A 17207-nucleotide genomic window follows, 5' to 3' on the forward strand; every position below is an offset into this window, starting at 1 on the left:
ACTCCACAAATCAGGCCTTCATGGTAGAGTGGCCAGACTCCTCAGTAAAAGGCACATAACAGCCCGCTTGGAGTTTGCCAAAAGGCACGCAAAGGTGGTCTCTGGTCTGATGAAATCAAGATGGAACTCTTTGGCCTGAACGCCAAGCGTCACGTCTGGAGGAAATCTGGCACTATCCCTACGGTGAAGCATGGTGGTGAGAGCATGATGCTGTGGGGATGTTTTTCAGCAGCAGGGACTGGGAGACTAGTCAGGATTGAGGGAAAGATGAACGGAGCAAAGTTCAGAGAGATCTTTGATGAAAACCTGCTCCAGAGAGCTCAGGACCTCAGACTGGGGCGAAGGTTCACCTTCCAACAGGACAACGACCCTAAGCACACAGCCAAGACCACACAGGAGTGGCTTTGGGACAAGTCTCTGAATGTCCTTGAGTGGCCCAGCCAGAGCCTGGACTTGAACCCGATTGGACATCTCTGGAGAGACCTGAAAATAGTTGTGCAGCGACACTCCCCATCCAACCTGACAGAGATTGAGAGGATCTGCAGAGAAGAATGGGAGAAACTCCCCAAATACAGGTGTACCAAGCTTGTAACGTCGTACCCAAGAAGATTTGAGGCTGAAATCACTGCCGAAGGTGCTTCAACAAAGTACTGAGTGAAGGGTCTGAATACTTATGGAAATGTAATATTTCAGTTTTTGCGAACATTTCTAAAAACCTGTTTTCGCTTTGCCATTACGGGGTATTGTGATGTCATTACGGGGTATTGTGATGTCATTACGGGGTATTGTGATGTCATTACGGGGTATTGTGATGTCATTACGGGGTATTGTGTGTATAATATAACATCTCTCTTCAATATGAGGCTCCAATCCTGCACTACAAACATACATTACATGTGACAAAATGTATTAAAAAAATACCATTAAAACTACGTGTTGGAGTCTGGTCTCTTGTGACTACAGTAGCTACTAGTTAATGCTATGTCCCCAAGGCCCTGGTGAACTGACCTGATGAGAACACACTGGCTGTCGTGTCTCTTCCAGAGACAGCGATAACACTCGTTGGCCACAGCGAAGATATGAGGGGGCAGCTCTCCCAGGTGGTGTCTACTATACAGGTCTACTGCTGCTGGGTCATACAGACCTGGGATCTGCTTGTAGGGGTTCACCGCTGCTAGGATAGAGCCTATGTTGGTCTGAGACAGGGGAGACAGGAGAGGAGACAGTGGAGAGAGGAGGAGAAGGGAGCCAAGAAGGAGCCACCCGTCTCCTTTAATAGCCGGGCAACGGCACACATTTCAGCAAATAAACGCCTGTTTCAAATAAAACGACAGGTCTGAATTAATTGTTTTACAATTTTACCATGAATTGTTTGAGGTTTGATGTGTTACATTAAATAATTCAGTAATGACTCCAAAAAAATTGCAATAATCTGTTTTTAAATCGTGTCTTACATCCAGTAGACAGTGTTATAGCCCAACCCTCCCAGACAGACATTATCTATGTAAGACAGTGTCTGTCTGGGAGGGTTGGACTATAACTGTCTTACATAGATAATGTCTGTCTGGGAGGGTTGGGCTATAACACTGTCTTACATAGATAATGTCTGTCTGGGAGGTTTGGACTATAACACAGTCTTACAAAGATAATGTCTGTCTGGGAGGGTTGGGCTATAACACTGTCTTACATAGATAATGTCTGTCTGGGAGGGTTGGGCTATAACACTGTCTTACATAGATAATGTCTGTCTGGGAGGTTTGGACTATAACACAGTCTTACAAAGATAATGTCTGTCTGGGAGGGTTGGGCTATAACACTGTCTTACATAGATAATGTCTGTCTGGGAGGTTTGGACTATAACACAGTCTTACAAAGATAATGTCTGTCTGGGAGGGTTGGACTATTACAGTATCTTACATAGATGCAGTCCTTCTGGTAGCGCAGGTAAAGGTTGTACATGATGGCAGCTTCATGTAGTTCTGCCAGAGTAGACATGTCCTCTACTCCATTAATACTGGTGGGGTGCATAGGAAACACCTTGTCTCTGCTCAGCTCCCCCTGCTGCAGGTACATCACCTGAAACACGGAGACACAACAGGTAGTTCAGTTTTACTGTTGCAGGTCAATCACCTGAGACAAGTTCTCCTCAGCTTCCCTCCCCTCCCTGTCCAACTCCCTCCTCAGCCACCCTGTCCAACTCTCTCCTCAGCCTCCCTGTCCAACTCCCTCCTCAGCCTCCCTGTCCAACTCCCTCCTCAGCCTCCATTCCCTCCCTGTCCAACTCCCCTCAGCCTCCATTCCCTCCCTGTCCAACTCCCCCTCAGCCTCCATTGCCTCCCTGTCCAACTCCCCCTCAGCCTCCCTGTCCAACTCCCCCTCAGCCTCCATTGCCTCCCTGTCCAACTCCCCCTCAGCCTCCATTCCTCCCTGTCCAACTCCCCCTCAGCCTCCATTCCCTCCCTGTCCAACTCCCCCTCAGCCTCCATTCCCTCCCTGTCCAACTCCCCCTCAGCCTCCATTCCCTCCCTGTCCAACTCCCCCTCAGCCTCCATTCCCTCCCTGTCCAACTCCCCCTCAGCCTCCATTCCCTCCCTGTCCAACTCCCCCTCAGCCTCCATTCCCTCCCTGTCCAACTCCCCCTCAGCCTCCATTCCCAACTCCCCCTCAGCCTCCATTCCCTCCCTGTCCAACTCCCCCTCAGCCTCCATTCCCTCCCTGTCCAACTCCCCCTCAGCCTCCATTCCCTCCCTGTCCAACTCCCCCTCAGCCTCCATTCCCTCCCTGTCCAACTCCCCCTCAGCCTCCATTCCCTCCCTGTCCAACTCCCCCATCAGCCTCCATTCCCTCCCTGTCCAACTCCCCCTCAGCCTCCATTCCCTCCCTGTCCAACTCCCCCTCAGCCTCCATTCCCTCCCTGTCCAACTCCCCCATCAGCCTCCATTCCCTCCCTGTCCAACTCCCCCATCAGCCTCCATTCCCTCCCTGTCCAACTCCCCCTCAGCCTCCATTCCCTCCCTGTCCAACTCCCCCTCAGCCTCCATTCCCTCCCTGTCCAACTCCCCCTCAGCCTCCATTCCCTCCCTGTCCAACTCCCCTCAGCCTCCATTCCCTCCCTGTCCAACTCCCCCTCAGCCTCCATTCCCTCCCTGTCCAACTCCCCCTCAGCCTCCATTCCCTCCCTGTCCAACTCCCCCTCAGCCTCCATTCCCTCCCTGTCCAACTCCCCCTCAGCCTCCATTCCCTCCCTGTCCAACTCCCCCTCAGCCTCCATTCCCTCCCTGTCCAACTCCCCCTCAGCCTCCATTCCCTCCCTGTCCAACTCCCCCTCAGCCTCCATTCCCTCCCTGTCCAACTCCCCCTCAGCCTCCATTCCCTCCCTGTCCAACTCCCCCTCACCTGAAACCAGAGACACAACAGGTAGTTCAGTTTTACTTTGCAGGTCAATCACCTGAGAAAAGTTCTCCTCAGCCTCCATTCCCTTCCTGTCCAACTCCCCTCAGCCTCCATTCCCTCCCTGTCCAACTCCCCCTCAGCCTCCATTCCTGCCTGTCCAACTCCCCCTCAGCCTCCATTCCCTCCCTGTCCCTCCCCCTCAGCCTCCATTCCCTCCCTGTCCAACTCCCCCTCAGCCTCCATTCCCTCCCTGTCCAACTCCCCCTCAGCCTCCATTCCCTCCCTGTCCAACTCCCCCTCAGCCTCCATTCCCTCCCTGTCCAACTCCCCCCTCAGCCTCCATTCCCTCCCTGTCCAACTCCCCCTCAGCCTCCATTCCTCCCTGTCCAACTCCCCCTCAGCCTCCATTCCTCCCTGTCCAACTCCCCCTCAGCCTCCATTCCTCCCTGTCCAACTCCCCCTCAGCCTCCATTCCTCCCTGTCCAACTCCCCCTCAGCCTCCATTGCCTCCATTCCCTCCCTGTCCAACTCCCCATCAGCCTCCATTCCTCCCTGTCCAACTCCCCCTCAGCCTCCATTCCCTCCCTGTCCAACTCCCCCTCAGCCTCCATTCCCTCCCTGTCCAACTCCCCCTCAGCCTCCATCCCTGTCCAACTCCCCCTCAGCCTCCATTCCCTCCCTGTCCAACTCCCCCTCAGCCTCCATTCCCTCCTGTCCAACTCCCCCTCAGCCTCCATTCCCTCCCTGTCCAACTCCCCCTCAGCCTCCATTCCCTCCCTGTCCAACTCCCCCTCAGCCTCCATTCCCTCCCTGTCCAACTCCCCCTCAGCCCAACTCCCTCCTCAGCCTGTCTGTCTCCTGTCCAACTGCCTTGTACAGCCTCCATTCCCCCTGTCCAACTCCCCCTCAGCCTCCATTCCCTCCCTGTCCAACTCCCCAACATCACCTGAAACACAACAGGTAGTTCAGTTTTACTGTTGCAGGTCAATCACCTGAGAAAAGTTCTCCTCAGCTTCCATTCCCTTCCTGTCCAACTCTCTCCTCAGCATCCATTCCCTCCCTGTCCAACTCCCTCCTCAGCCTGCCTGTCCAACTCCCTCCTCAGCCTGCCTGTCCAACTCCCTCCTCAGCCTCCCTGTCCAACTCCCTCCTCAGCCTCCATTCCTCCCTGTCCAACTCCCCCTCCCTCCATTCCTCCCTGTCCAACTCCCCCTCAGCCTCCATTGCCTCCCTGTCCAACTCCCCCTCAGCCTCCATTGCCTCCCTGTCCAACTCCCCCTCAGCTTCCATTGCCTCCCTGTCCAACTCCCCCTCAGCCTCCATTGCCTCCCTGTCCAACTCCCTCCTCAGCCTGCCTCCATTGCCTGCCTGTCCAACTCCCCCTCAGCCTCCTGTCCAACTCCCCCTCATCCTCCATTCCCTCCTGTCAACTCCCCCCTCAGCCTCCATTGCCTTGTCCAACTCCCCCCTCAGCCTCCATTCCTCCCTGTCCAACTCCCCCTCAGCCTCCATTCCTCCCTGTCCAACTCCCCCCCTCAGCCTCCCTGTCCAACTCCCCCTCAGCCTCCCTGTCCAACTCCCCCTCAGCCTCAGCCTCCCTGTCCAACTCCCCCCTCAGCCTCCATTCCCTCCCTGTCCAACTCCCCTCAGCCTCCATTCCCTCCCTGTCCAACCCCCTCAGCCTCCATTCAGCCTCCCTGTCCAACTCCTCTCAGCCTCCCTCCTCAGCCTGTCTGTCTCCAGGGTGTACCGCAGCACGTGCAGATCTTGTACATCGGCCTTGGTATATTCCCTGTCCAACTCCCTCCTCAGCCTCCATTCCCTCCCTGTCCAACTCCCCAACATCACCTGAAACACAGCCTCAACAGGTGTTCAGTTTTACTCCTCAGGTCAATTCCCTCCTGTCAACTCCCTCCTCAGCCTCCATTCCCTCCCTGTCCAAAGCCTTTCCCTCCTGTCCAACTCCCCCTCAGCCTCCATTCCCTCCCTGTCCAACTCCCCTCAGCCTCCATTCCCTCCCTGTCCAACTCCCCCTCAGCCTCCATTCCTCCCTGTCCAACTCCCCCTCAGCCTCCATTCCCTCCTGTCCAACTCCCCCCCTCAGCCTCCCTGTCCAACTCCCTCCTCAGCCTCCATTCCTCCCTGTCCAACTCCCTCCTCAGCATCCATTCCTCCCTGTCCAACTCCCTCCTCAGCATCCATTCCTCCCTGTCCAACTCCCTCCTCAGCCTCCTGTCATCCCTCCTCAGCCTGCCTGTCCAACTCCCTCCTCAGCCTCCCTGTCCAACTCCCCCTCAGCCTCCCTCCTGTCCAACTCCCCCTCAGCCTCCATTGCCTCCCTGTCCAACTCCCTCCTCAGCCTCCCTGTCCAACTCCCTCCTCAGCCTCCCTGTCCAACTCCCTCCTCAGCCTCCTGTCCAACTCCCTCCTCAGCCTCCCTGTCCAACTCCCTCCTCAGCCTCCCTGTCCAACTCCCTCCTCAGCCTCCCTGTCCAACTCCCTCCTCAGCCTCCCTGTCCAACTCCCTCCTCAGCCTCCCTGTCCAACTCCCTCCTCAGCCTCCCTGTCCAACTCCCTCCTCAGCCTCCCTGTCCAACTCCCTCCTCAGCCTCCCTGTCCAACTCCCTCCTCAGCCTCCCTGTCCAACTCCCTCCTCAGCCTCCCTGTCCAACTCCCTCCTCAGCCTCCCTGTCCAACTCCCTCCTCAGCCTCCATGTCCAACTCCTCCTCAGCCTCCATGTCCAACTCCCTCCTCAGCCTCCATGTCCAACTCCCTCCTCAGCCTCCATGTCCAACTCCCTCCTCAGCCTCCATTCCCTCCCTGTCCAACTCCCCCTCAGCCTCCATTGCCTCCCTGTCCAACTCCCCCTCAGCCTCCCTGTCCAACTCCCTCCTCAGCCTCCATTCCCTCCCTGTCCAACTCCCCTCAGCCTCCATTCCTCCCTGTCCAACTCCCCCCTCAGCCTGCCTGTCCAACTCCCTCCTCAGCCTGCCTGTCCAACTCCCTCCTCAGCCTGCCTGTCCAACTCCCTCCTCAGCCTGCCTGTCCAACTCCCCCTCAGCCTCCATTCCCTCCCTGTCCAACTCCCCCTCAGCCTCCATTGCCTCCCTGTCCAACTCCCCCTCAGCCTCCATTGCCTCCCTGTCCAACTCCCCCCTCAGCCTCCCTGTCCAACTCCCTCCTCAGCCTCCTGTCCAACTCCCCCTCAGCCTCCATTCCTCCCTGTCCAACTCCCTCCTCAGCCTCCCTTCCCTCCAACTCCCCCTCAGCCTCCCTGTCCAACTCCCTCCTCAGCCTCCCTGTCCAACTCCCTCCTCAGCCTCCCTGTCCAACTCCCCCTCCCTCAGCCTCCCTGTCCAACTCCCTCCTCAGCCTCCCTGTCCAACTCCCTCCTCCCTCAGCCTCCCTGTCCAACTCCCTCCTCAGCCTCCCTGTCCAACTCCCCCTCAGCCTCCATTCTCCCTGTCCAACTCCCCCTCAGCCTCTTCCTCCCTGTCCAACTCCCTCCTCAGCCTCCCCCTCAACTCCCTCCTCAGCCTCCATGTCCAACTCCCTCCTCAGCCTCCCTGTCCAACTCCCCCTCAGCCTCCATTCCCTCCCTGTCCAACTCCCCCTCAGCCTCCATTGCCTCCCTGTCCAACTCCCCCCTCAGCCTCCCTGTCCAACTCCCTCCTCAGCCTCCATTCCCTCCCTGTCCAACTCCCTCCTCAGCCTCCATTCCCTCCCTGTCCAACTCCCTCCTCAGCCTCCATGTCCAACTCCCTCCTCAGCCTCAGCCTCCATTCCCTCCCTCAGCCTGCCTGTCCAACTCCCCCTCAGCCTCCATTCCCTCCCTGTCCAACTCCCCCTCAGCCTCCATTGCCTCCCTGTCCAACTCCCCCTCAGCCTCCATTGCCTCCCTGTCCAACTCCCCCTCAGCCTCCATCCCTCCTCAGCCTCCCTGTCCAACTCCCTCCTCAGCCTCCAATCCCCTCCTCCAGCCTCCCTGTCCAACTCCCTCCTCAGCCTCCCTGTCCAACTCCCCCCTCAGCCTCCCTGTCCAACTCCCTCCTCAGCCTCCCTGTCCAACTCCCCCTCAGCCTCCATTCCAACTCCCTCCTCAGCCTCCTTCTCAGCTGTCCAACTCCCTCCTCAGCCTCCCTGTCTGTCTCCAGCCTCCTGTAACTCCGCAGCACGTGCCTTGTACATAGGCCTTGGTCAGCCTCCCTGTCCAACTCCCTCCTCAGCCTGTCTGTCTGTCTCCAGAGTGTATGCGCAGCACCCTGCAGCCTCTTGTACATAGGCCTTGGTAGCCTCCCTGTCCAACTCCCTCCTCAGCCTGTCTGTCTGTCTCCAGAGTCCCTCCTCAGCACGTGCGATCTTGTACATAGGCCTTGGTATATTCCCTCCTGTCCAACTCCCTCCTCAGCCTGTCTGTCTGTCTCCAGAGTGTACCTCAGCCTCATGCGATCTTGTACATCCCTTGGCCTCCATATTCCTCCCTGTCCAACTCCCCCTCAGCCTGTCTGTCTGTCTCCAGACTCCCCCGCAGCCTCCATTGCCTCTTGTCCAGGCCTCCTCAGCCTATATCCCCCTGTCCAACTCCCTCCTCAGCCTGTCTGTCTGTCTCCAGAGTGTACGCGCAGCACGTGCGATCTTGTACAGGCCTTGGTATATTCCCTGTCCAACTCCTTACCCGGGCCACCAGTGGAACTGGTATTAGACTGGATTCCAAGATGAACAGAGAGAATAAAGGAGAGAGCTATACATTTCTCTAACGGCGTCACTACAGAGACCCTGGTTCGATTCCAGGCTGTGTCACAACCGGCCGTGATTAGGAGACCCATAGGGCGGCGCACAATTGGCCTAGCGTCATCCGGGTTCGGCCGGTGTAGGCCGTCATTGTAAATAAGAATTTCTTCTTAACTGACTTGCCGAGTTTAATAAAAGGTTAAATAAAAGGTGAACTATAATAGTTCAGATCTTTGTTAATGAGTTGGTGTCCATTGTTATAAGGAACTGGACAATATCCTGAACTGAGAGTTGAGGAGTAGAACGTTTTGACAAATAGGAAAGAAAGAAAGTGGAAACTGTCAGTAGTCAGTAACATCAGTTCCAGTAATGGAGTGCCCAAAACAACACTTACATCAATGTAATGAATCAGGAAATGTGTTATCCATGACATCAGGCTGGCTCTGGCCCATGTCACACCATGCTAAACCATTGGCAGCTAGGTCGGGACACTAGGAGCTAGGTCAGGAGTCGGAACACTAGCAGCTAGGTCGGGACGATAGCAGCTAGGTCGGGGGTCGGGACGATAGCAGCTAGGTCAGCTAGTCGGGGGTCGATAGCAGCTAGGTCGGGAGTCGGGACGATAGCAGCTAGGTCGGGAGTCGGGACGCAGCTAGGTCAGGGAGTCGGGACGAGGTCGGGAGTCGGGACAATTACAGGCCATTAACAGCTAGGTCGGGAATCAGGACAAAAGATTGGCTTCCTGCCAGACCCCCACTCCCTCTGGTTGATAGTCACCCGGCAGCAGCCCATCCCATATTAGACAGAGGACGGACAGACCACACACACACGGTTCAGTCAGCAAAAAGCCATTTTAAAAAAAAAATCTAATTGTTGCAGTGTTATTATAGGTTTCCATACTGATCAATCTAATTGTTTTATAGTGTTATTATAGCATCCATACTGATCAATCTAATTGTAAATACAGATGTATTTTAGTCAGAACTTGTAACAATCTGTATTTGCACGCGTCAATCATCAACTGTCAGCATCAATGCTCCAGTGTGGCTGTGGTTACCTGAGGCAGCTATAGAGCTGGACAAACACTCAGGGTTCTGATGGAAACCTCTCCACTACCCTGTGGAGTACCTGAGGCAGCGTGAGAGGCTGCTGGGTGCTGTGAGTATGAAGAAACCACGACAGAGCTTTGTTTAGCCTGGAGCTAATGAATATGTATGTAGTGGGAGGGGCAGCAGACAGACCCAGCTGTATGGGGATCAATGGAAACCTGCAGGAAACCTGCAGGAGAAATCAAACTGAATACAGAACACAAAACGTGCACACACTAGGGCTGTGCCCGACAAAAACAAACAAAATGATTGGTCGACAAGCTTGGCACACCTGTATTTGGGGAGTTTCTCCCATTCTTCTCTGCAGATCCTCTCAAGCTCTGTCAGGTTGGATGGGGAGCGTCGCTGCACAGCTTCAAGTCTCTCCAGAGATGTTTGATCAGGTTCAAGTCCAGGCTCTGGCTGGGCCACTCAAGCACATTCAGAGACTTGTCCTGAAGCCACTCCTGCGTTGTCTTGGCGGTGTGCTTAGGGTCGTTGTCCTGTTGGAAGGTGAACCTTCACCCCAGTCTGGAGCAGGTTTTTAATCAAGGTTTTTATCAAGGTGACACTTGAGTTAATTCTTGGTTTCATCAGACCACCATGCTTCACCATAGGGATGGTACCAGGTTTCCTCCAGATGTGACGCTTGGCATTGAACTCTTTGGCCTGAATCTTCGTTTTCATCAGACCAGAGAATCTGGTTTCTCATGGGGCAGCAGGGTAGCCTAGTGGTTAGAGCATTGGACTAGTAACCGGAAGGTTGAAAGTTCAAACCCCCGAGCTGACAAGGTACAAATCTGTCGTTCGGCCCCTGAACATTGTAAATAAGAATTTGTTCTTAACTGACTTCCCTAGTAAAATAAATGTAAAAAATAAAAATGGTTTTAGAGTCCTTTAGATGCTTTTTGGCAAACTCCAAGCAGGCTGTCATGTGCCTTATACTGAGGAGTGGCTTCTGTCTGGCCTGATCAACTTGATGTGATTCAACCGGTAGTAAATTCAATTGATTGGATATGGGAGGTGACCAAGAACCCAATGGTCACAGAGCTCCATAAAGGCCTGATTGGTGGAGTGCTGCAGAGATGGTTGTCCTTCTGGAAGGTTCTCCCATCTCCATAGAGGAACTCTAGAGCTCTGTCTGAGTGACCATTGGGTTCTTGGTCACCTCCCATGTCCAATCAATTGAATTTACTACAGGTTGAATCAGCTCAAGTTGTAGAAACATCTCAAGGATGATCCATGGAAACAGGATGCACCTGAGCTCAATTTAGAGTCTCATAACAAAGGGTCTGAATACTGATGTAAATAAAGTACGTTTATTTGCAAAAATAAATTTAAAAACCTGTTTTTGCTTTGTTATTATGGGGTATTGTGTGTAGATTGATGAGAATAAAATGTATTTAATACATGTTTTAACTTAGGCTGTAACCTAACAAAATGTGTTAAATGTCAAGGGGTTTGAACACTTCTCAAAATGCACTTTAACATCTAAACATGTCAAGCAGACAACCAAAGAAAATTAGCAACAAATGCGTTGATGAAGAACGAAATTGAGAAACCTAAACCCAACCAAAAACAGAGACTCAGAAATCCTGAGCCGTCACTATGGTGAAATCACTAAAACAATACAGACATCTGAAAGAGAGGACGACCTCTTCACATAATCAACACCAGGGAAAAAGAAGGAGCATTCATATGAGGGATACATTCACACAGCTGGAGATGGAGCTGGTAGAGCTCCTACAGCATTTCAACACCAGACAGCACAGACCCCAACACAACACCTCAACTACAGACAGAGACAGACAGACCCCAACACAACACCCCCCCAACGACAGACCCCAGCGACAGACAGAGACAGACCCCAACACAACACCCCTTCAACTACAGACAGAGACAGCCCAGACAAACACAACACCCCCTCAACTACAGACAGAGAGATAAACAGCACGGACCCCAACACAACAACCCCTCAACGACAGACAGATGTGTGTATATGTATGAGACAGAGTGACAGAGACACAGAGACAGACAGAGAGAGGTGTCTGTACTCTGGTGAAAAAAACAGCAACAGGAGGGGGGTGAAGAAAAAAGCCCAGCTGAAGGAGGATGGGCAAAAGCTGCGATGCGACAAAGAAGAACTCATGAGACCTGGCCATCCCCCAAGATAAGCCAACAGAAAAGCCCTCTGCAGACCCAGACTACAGGCAGGACAGACAAGATAGCAACCACCAACCCATCAGACCGCCCCCACCCCCGATAACCCCCACTGAGGACACACACAAGCCACAGATTGTACTCCTTACAAAACACCCAGTGCTCCTTATAGACTGAAATGGGAAATACGTGAATGAGAAAACAAAGTGGCAAAACTATTGTGCCCAAACACTTGGCGTGCCCTGGAGCTGCTGTCAGAGGACCGACAAGCCACAGCACCCAAGGGAGGGATTGAAAATGCTTTGTCGTGTCTTTGGCTATACCGGAGTAAGTGATATGACATGCTATTCTATAAAATCATTTCTCTGTAATTAATATTACCTGATTGAGCTAATCATGTAAATGTAATTAACTACAAAGTCGGGGCACCACGAAATAATATTTATAGAGCTGTTATCTTCCGAATAAACTCTTAAAGACCTAGTAATATTTGAATATTAATATTTAACATCAATAGCAGTCAATATTAATCGTCATCTTATTTCAGTCTCATCTGAAAGTTGTAAATTCTTTTGTCATCTTCACAAACTCTGGCTAACAAGTTGAATCAGCAATACAAAAATTGGGTTTAATTATTTATTTACTAAATACCCAACTAATCACACAGAATTACATATACACAGAATGAATCATACCTTGATTACAAATGACCTCAAAGGAAAAAGTCCCTTGTGGACGGAACAGATATGACAGCTGGTTACACAAAGAAAATGTGCTGGGTTTGAGTGAAAGAGCGGGAAGACAGAAGAACAAAGGGAGAAGCTATGTCTAGTAGGCAGCTACTCTATCGTAAATACAGAATATTATGCATTCTAAATTACCGCCCATTTGGAAAAATGCAATAAATATTTACTCTGAGCTGCGCTTCAATAGGTTGGTGGTAGATGGAAGACCGTGTTGCCCTACAGAGTCCTTTGAAGAGTGTCTCTGGTGGTGAACGGGAAACGTTTTAGTGGTCGTCGTAGTGTGGTAGACGGGATAGGTCGTCCGTCCTTTCCTAGCCCACGTTTACAGCTGCTGTTTCTAACTCAACGGCTAGGATGTCTCACTTCTTTAGCGAATAAGAGTTCAAAGTTCATACCATTCGCAACCAAAGCTCACGCTGAGGTTGGCTTCGTTCTGTAGTTATTATCTGAATCCTTCTGACATCGGATCGTCATCCTAATGTACCCGGAACAGGAAGTTACATTTTCATCAAGGGCTTATATGGTGGAGGGAGAAGGGTGTGATTTCATAGTTTATAACACGTTTCTTCACAGGGGCGGGCCACTGAGTCGGGCATAATTCACTCATGAAAACCCAAAACTCTCATTTTAGAAGCTAAAATCACATTTCATCCCCTCACAAATAACTTCATATTCAAACATTTAAATTGCACAACAATTCCATGTGAATCTGATAACTATAATGTGTAGACTTTCCACTGTACAGTTTATGTCATCCTATTATTGATGAGAATGTCTCAGATGACAACCGAACTGACATCATATTCATTAAGTACCAATGCATTATGTTCCATTGGTCGGATTACCAGTATTTATGACTGTCATAAACCTACCCCCAGGCCAACGTCATGACAGCTTCTTCCACTTTCCCTAAAACACGAGTGGCCATCTACCGCTTGCTACCACAAAAACACTTTCATCCTGCCACCATACAGCATGTGAATGCAAGCATTTCCTGTGACTGTGCTTCAAAACCCAACGTTTACCTGGCTCATCACCCCACCCTGGATTTGGACCGCTCTATGACCAGGTACACCTCCACAAGACCAACCTGAAAGACATTGCACTCAGCCCCCCGGACGGGCACCGGGCTGAGCCAGCCCCCCCCAAACGGGCCCCGGGCGGAGCAAACCCCCAAACAGGCGGAGCCCCCCCCAAACAGGCCCCAGGCGGAGCCAGCTAGTTCTGTAAGTGTGAGTAATGAGAATTAGTCTGAGCTATTTTATCTTCATTTCTAGGCCATTTTATATATTTTTAGAGCCTATAGACCGACGGCCTATATAGGTCTGGACCGATACACTTCTTTTTGTGTTTGTTTTTAAACAGTTAATAATTTAACACGTGTGTGTGGCCCTTTCCTGCAGTCAAATTACCTTCTCAATCTCTTCAGTCAAAGACTCAATCATGGACACTTACTGACAGTTGTGGCTGTTTTGCGTGATGTATTGTTGTCTCTACCTTCTTGCCCTTTGTGCTGTTGTCTGGGGCCAATAACGTTTTTAAACATGTTTTGTGTTGCTACCATGTTGTGTAGGCAAGGCAGCAACACATGACATGTTGTCGTCTTAGGTCTCTCTTTATTTAGTGTTGTGTCAGAAAACTAAGGAGATGATTGTGGACTTCAGGAAACAGCAGAGGGAACACCCCCCGATCCACATCGATGGAACAGTAGTGGAGAGGGTAGCAAGTTTTAAGTTCCTCGGCATACACATCACAGACAAACTGAATTGGTCCACTCACACAGACAGCATCGTGAAGAAGGCGCAGCAGCGCCTCTTCAACCTCAGGAGGCTGAAGAAATTTGGCTTGTCACCAAAAGCACACAAACTTCTACAGATGCACAATCGAGAGCATCCTGGCGGGCTGTATCACCGCCTGGTACGGCACCTGCTCCGCCCACAACCGTAAGGCTCTCCAGAGGGTAGTGAGGTCTGCACAACGCATCACCGGGGGCAAACTACCTGCCCTCCAGGACATCTACACCACCCGATGTTACAGGAAGGCCATAAAGATCATCAAGGACATCAACCACCCGAGCCACTGCCTGTTCACCCCGCTATCATCCAGAAGGCGAGGTCAGTACAGGTGCATCAAAGCCGGGACCGAGAGACTGAAAAACAGCTTCTATCTCAAGGCCATCAGACTGTTAAACAGCCACCACTAACATTGAGTGGCTGCTGCCAACACACTGACAACTCCAGCCACTTTAATAATGGGAATTGATGGGAAATGATGTAAATATATCACTAGCCACTTTAAACAATGCTACCTTATATAATGTTACTTACCCTACATTATTCATCTCATACGCATATACTGTACTCTATATCATCGACTGCATCCTATGTAATACATATATCACTAGCCACTTTAACTATGCCACTTTGTTTACATACTCATCTCATATGTATATACTGTACTCGATACCATCTACTGTATCTTGCCTATGCTGCTCTGTACAATCAATCATTCATATATCCTTATGTACATATTCTTTATCCCCTTACACTGTGTATAAGACAGTAGTTTTGGAATTGTTAGTTAAATTACTTGGTTATTACTGCATTGTCAGAACTAGAAGCACAAGCATTTCGCTACACTCGCATTAACATCTGCTAACCATGTGTATGTGACAAATAAAATTTGATTTGATTTGTCGTCACTCTTGTTGTGAAAAATTCCAAAAATATACTCACTCAATACTCTAAGTCGCTCTGGATGAGAGGAGAGAGGGTTCTCTCTGGATGAGAGGAGAGAGAGTTCTCTCTGGATGAGAGTGTCTGTTAAATGAACATAACGTCAAATGAAGCAACAATAACATGGGAAATGATATCCCCTAACCCCTGGGCCTGTATTATATACTCCCTCCTGTAGGTGGAGCCAGTCCCATGACTGAAACATTCATGTGATTCCTGCTCAGGATTCCTGAGAGAGACACACACAAAGACAACCCCTAGTGACCTCAGAACATTCTTGGAGGATATGATGACAACAAGTAAGAATGAAGATTAGATGGGGGAAGATGGGCAGGAATGTGGGAGGGATGGATGGGCAGGAATGTGGGAGGGATGGATGGGCAGGAATGTGGGAGGGATGGATGGGCAGGAATGTGGGAGGGATGGATGGGCAATGTGGGAGGGATGGATGGGCAGGAATGTGGGAGGATGGATGAGTGGAATGGGGAGGATGGATGGAGGAATGTGGGAGGGATGGATGGGTAGGAGTGTGTGGGAGGGATGGATGGGTAGGGGGGGAGATGGGTGGGTAGGGGGAGATGGGTGTGTGGGAGGGATGGATGGGCAGGGGGGTAGATGGGTAGGGAGGTGGGGGAGGGGGGGGGATGGATGGGCAGGAGTGTGGGGGGGAATGGTGGGCGATGGGTAGGAGGAGCCAGTCCCATGACTGAAACTAACACATTACAGGTTATAGACCTACAGAGGTGGCAGGGCCTTCGTCCAGCCTTGACCTCTAACCCCTGAACCCCAGAGATCAGTTCCAACTGTGATATATGGTGTTTAGCTCTGTCACACCACACTGCTCTCTGGTTAGAACTCCCTCTAACTCCCCCTAAGAGACATCCTTAAGCCCAACCACAACTCACACTATGACCTGCTTTTACATCTACAACCAACACAACATCCTGATATCTCCTAGGAAAACAGGAAGAGGAAGACCCACCAAGAGGAAGACCCAGGCAACCACACATGAAGCTGATGCCCCTTGCAAATAGATACTCTCTTCTCTAGTCACTGATTAACATGGTGGGGTCTGATCACTGCCTTCATGCCGTCTCCATGGTAACATGCGGAGTGGTGTATGGTTGGGTGGGGTTGGATAGCAGCCAGCCAGGAAGTTGGCCTATGATATTGGAGCTGATCTGCATTAGACTTGGTCCCTTTGTGACAGTACAGTTACTTGGTCTGTCCTAGGAGAAACTAGAGTAGAAACCACACGAGGCTAGATTACAGTAGAAGCCACACTAGGCTAGATTACAGTAGAAGCCACACTAGGCCCCTCTGGGAAATACAGTACAGTCTCACAACTCGAAATTTCTGGAGCAGATTAGAGGGGCAGGAGAATTATGCAGCATGCATGGCAACATTAAATCATTGTAGATTCTGCAAATCTCATTACTCTGGTATTCACAGCACATCTAATAACAGTAGTCAGCTGCTGATGCTAGTGAAAACCATGCTATTTCAGTACACACATAGCTGATGCTAGTGAAAACCATGCTATTTCAGTACACACATAGCTGATGCTAGTGAAAACCATGCTATTTCAGTACACATAGCTGGAGGGCAGGTAGTTTTCCCCCTGTGATATGTTGGGCCGCACCACCCTCTGGAGAGCTCTGCGGTTGCGAGCGGTGCAGTTGCCATAACAGGTGGTGATACATCCTGACAGGATGCTCTCAATGGTGCATTTGTAAAAGTTTGTGAGGGTCTTAGGAGGCTTTAGAAATTAGGCCCCTGAGGTTGAAGAGGTACCATTGCGCCTTCACCACACCATTTCAGATTGTCCGTGATGTGTACACTGAGGAACTTTAAGCTTTTCAACTTCTCCACTGCGGTCCCTTCGATGTGGATAGGGGGTCTGCTCCCTCTGCTGTTCCCTGAAGTCCACGAGCAGCTCCTTCGTTATGTTGACATTGAGGGAGAGGTTATTGTCCTGCCACCACCTCCCAGTAGGCTGTCTTGTCATTGTTGTAATCAGGCCTACTACTGTTGTGCCATCTGCAAACTTTATGATTGAGTTGGAGGCGTGCATGGCCACGCAGTCATGGGTGAACAGGGCGTACAGGAGGGGGCTGAGCACACACCCTTGTGAGGCCTCTGTGTTGAGGATCAGTGAAGGGGAGGTGTTGTTTCCTACCTTCACCACCTGGGGGCCTCCTGTCAGGAAGTCCAGGACCCAGTTGCACAGGGCAGGGTTCTGACCCTGAATGAGAGCCCACGGTAGGTGGGACCATGTCGGTGGCACGGTGTTATCCTCAAAACGGGCGAAGGTGTTTAGCTCTTTCGGTAATTCTGACCCAATTTTCGGGGT

General features: G+C 51.4%; 1 protein-coding gene across 1 annotated transcript in view; it reads right to left on the reverse strand.

Annotated features, from left to right (window-relative positions):
• myo10l3 (myosin X, like 3) overlaps window positions 1-17207 on the reverse strand; it is a 278527-nt gene that overhangs the window by 231478 nt on the left and 29842 nt on the right. The window contains exons 3-4 of the mRNA XM_042306828.1: window positions 1918-2076; window positions 1009-1196 (exon numbers count right to left, since the gene is read on the reverse strand). Coding sequence (XP_042162762.1) covers window positions 1009-1196; window positions 1918-2076 — 347 coding nt within the window. The remainder of the gene's footprint in view (window positions 1-1008; window positions 1197-1917; window positions 2077-17207) is intronic.

Source organism: Oncorhynchus tshawytscha, linkage group LG26 (assembly GCF_018296145.1).
Source record: "Oncorhynchus tshawytscha isolate Ot180627B linkage group LG26, Otsh_v2.0, whole genome shotgun sequence".
Lineage (NCBI taxonomy): Eukaryota > Metazoa > Chordata > Actinopteri > Salmoniformes > Salmonidae > Oncorhynchus > Oncorhynchus tshawytscha.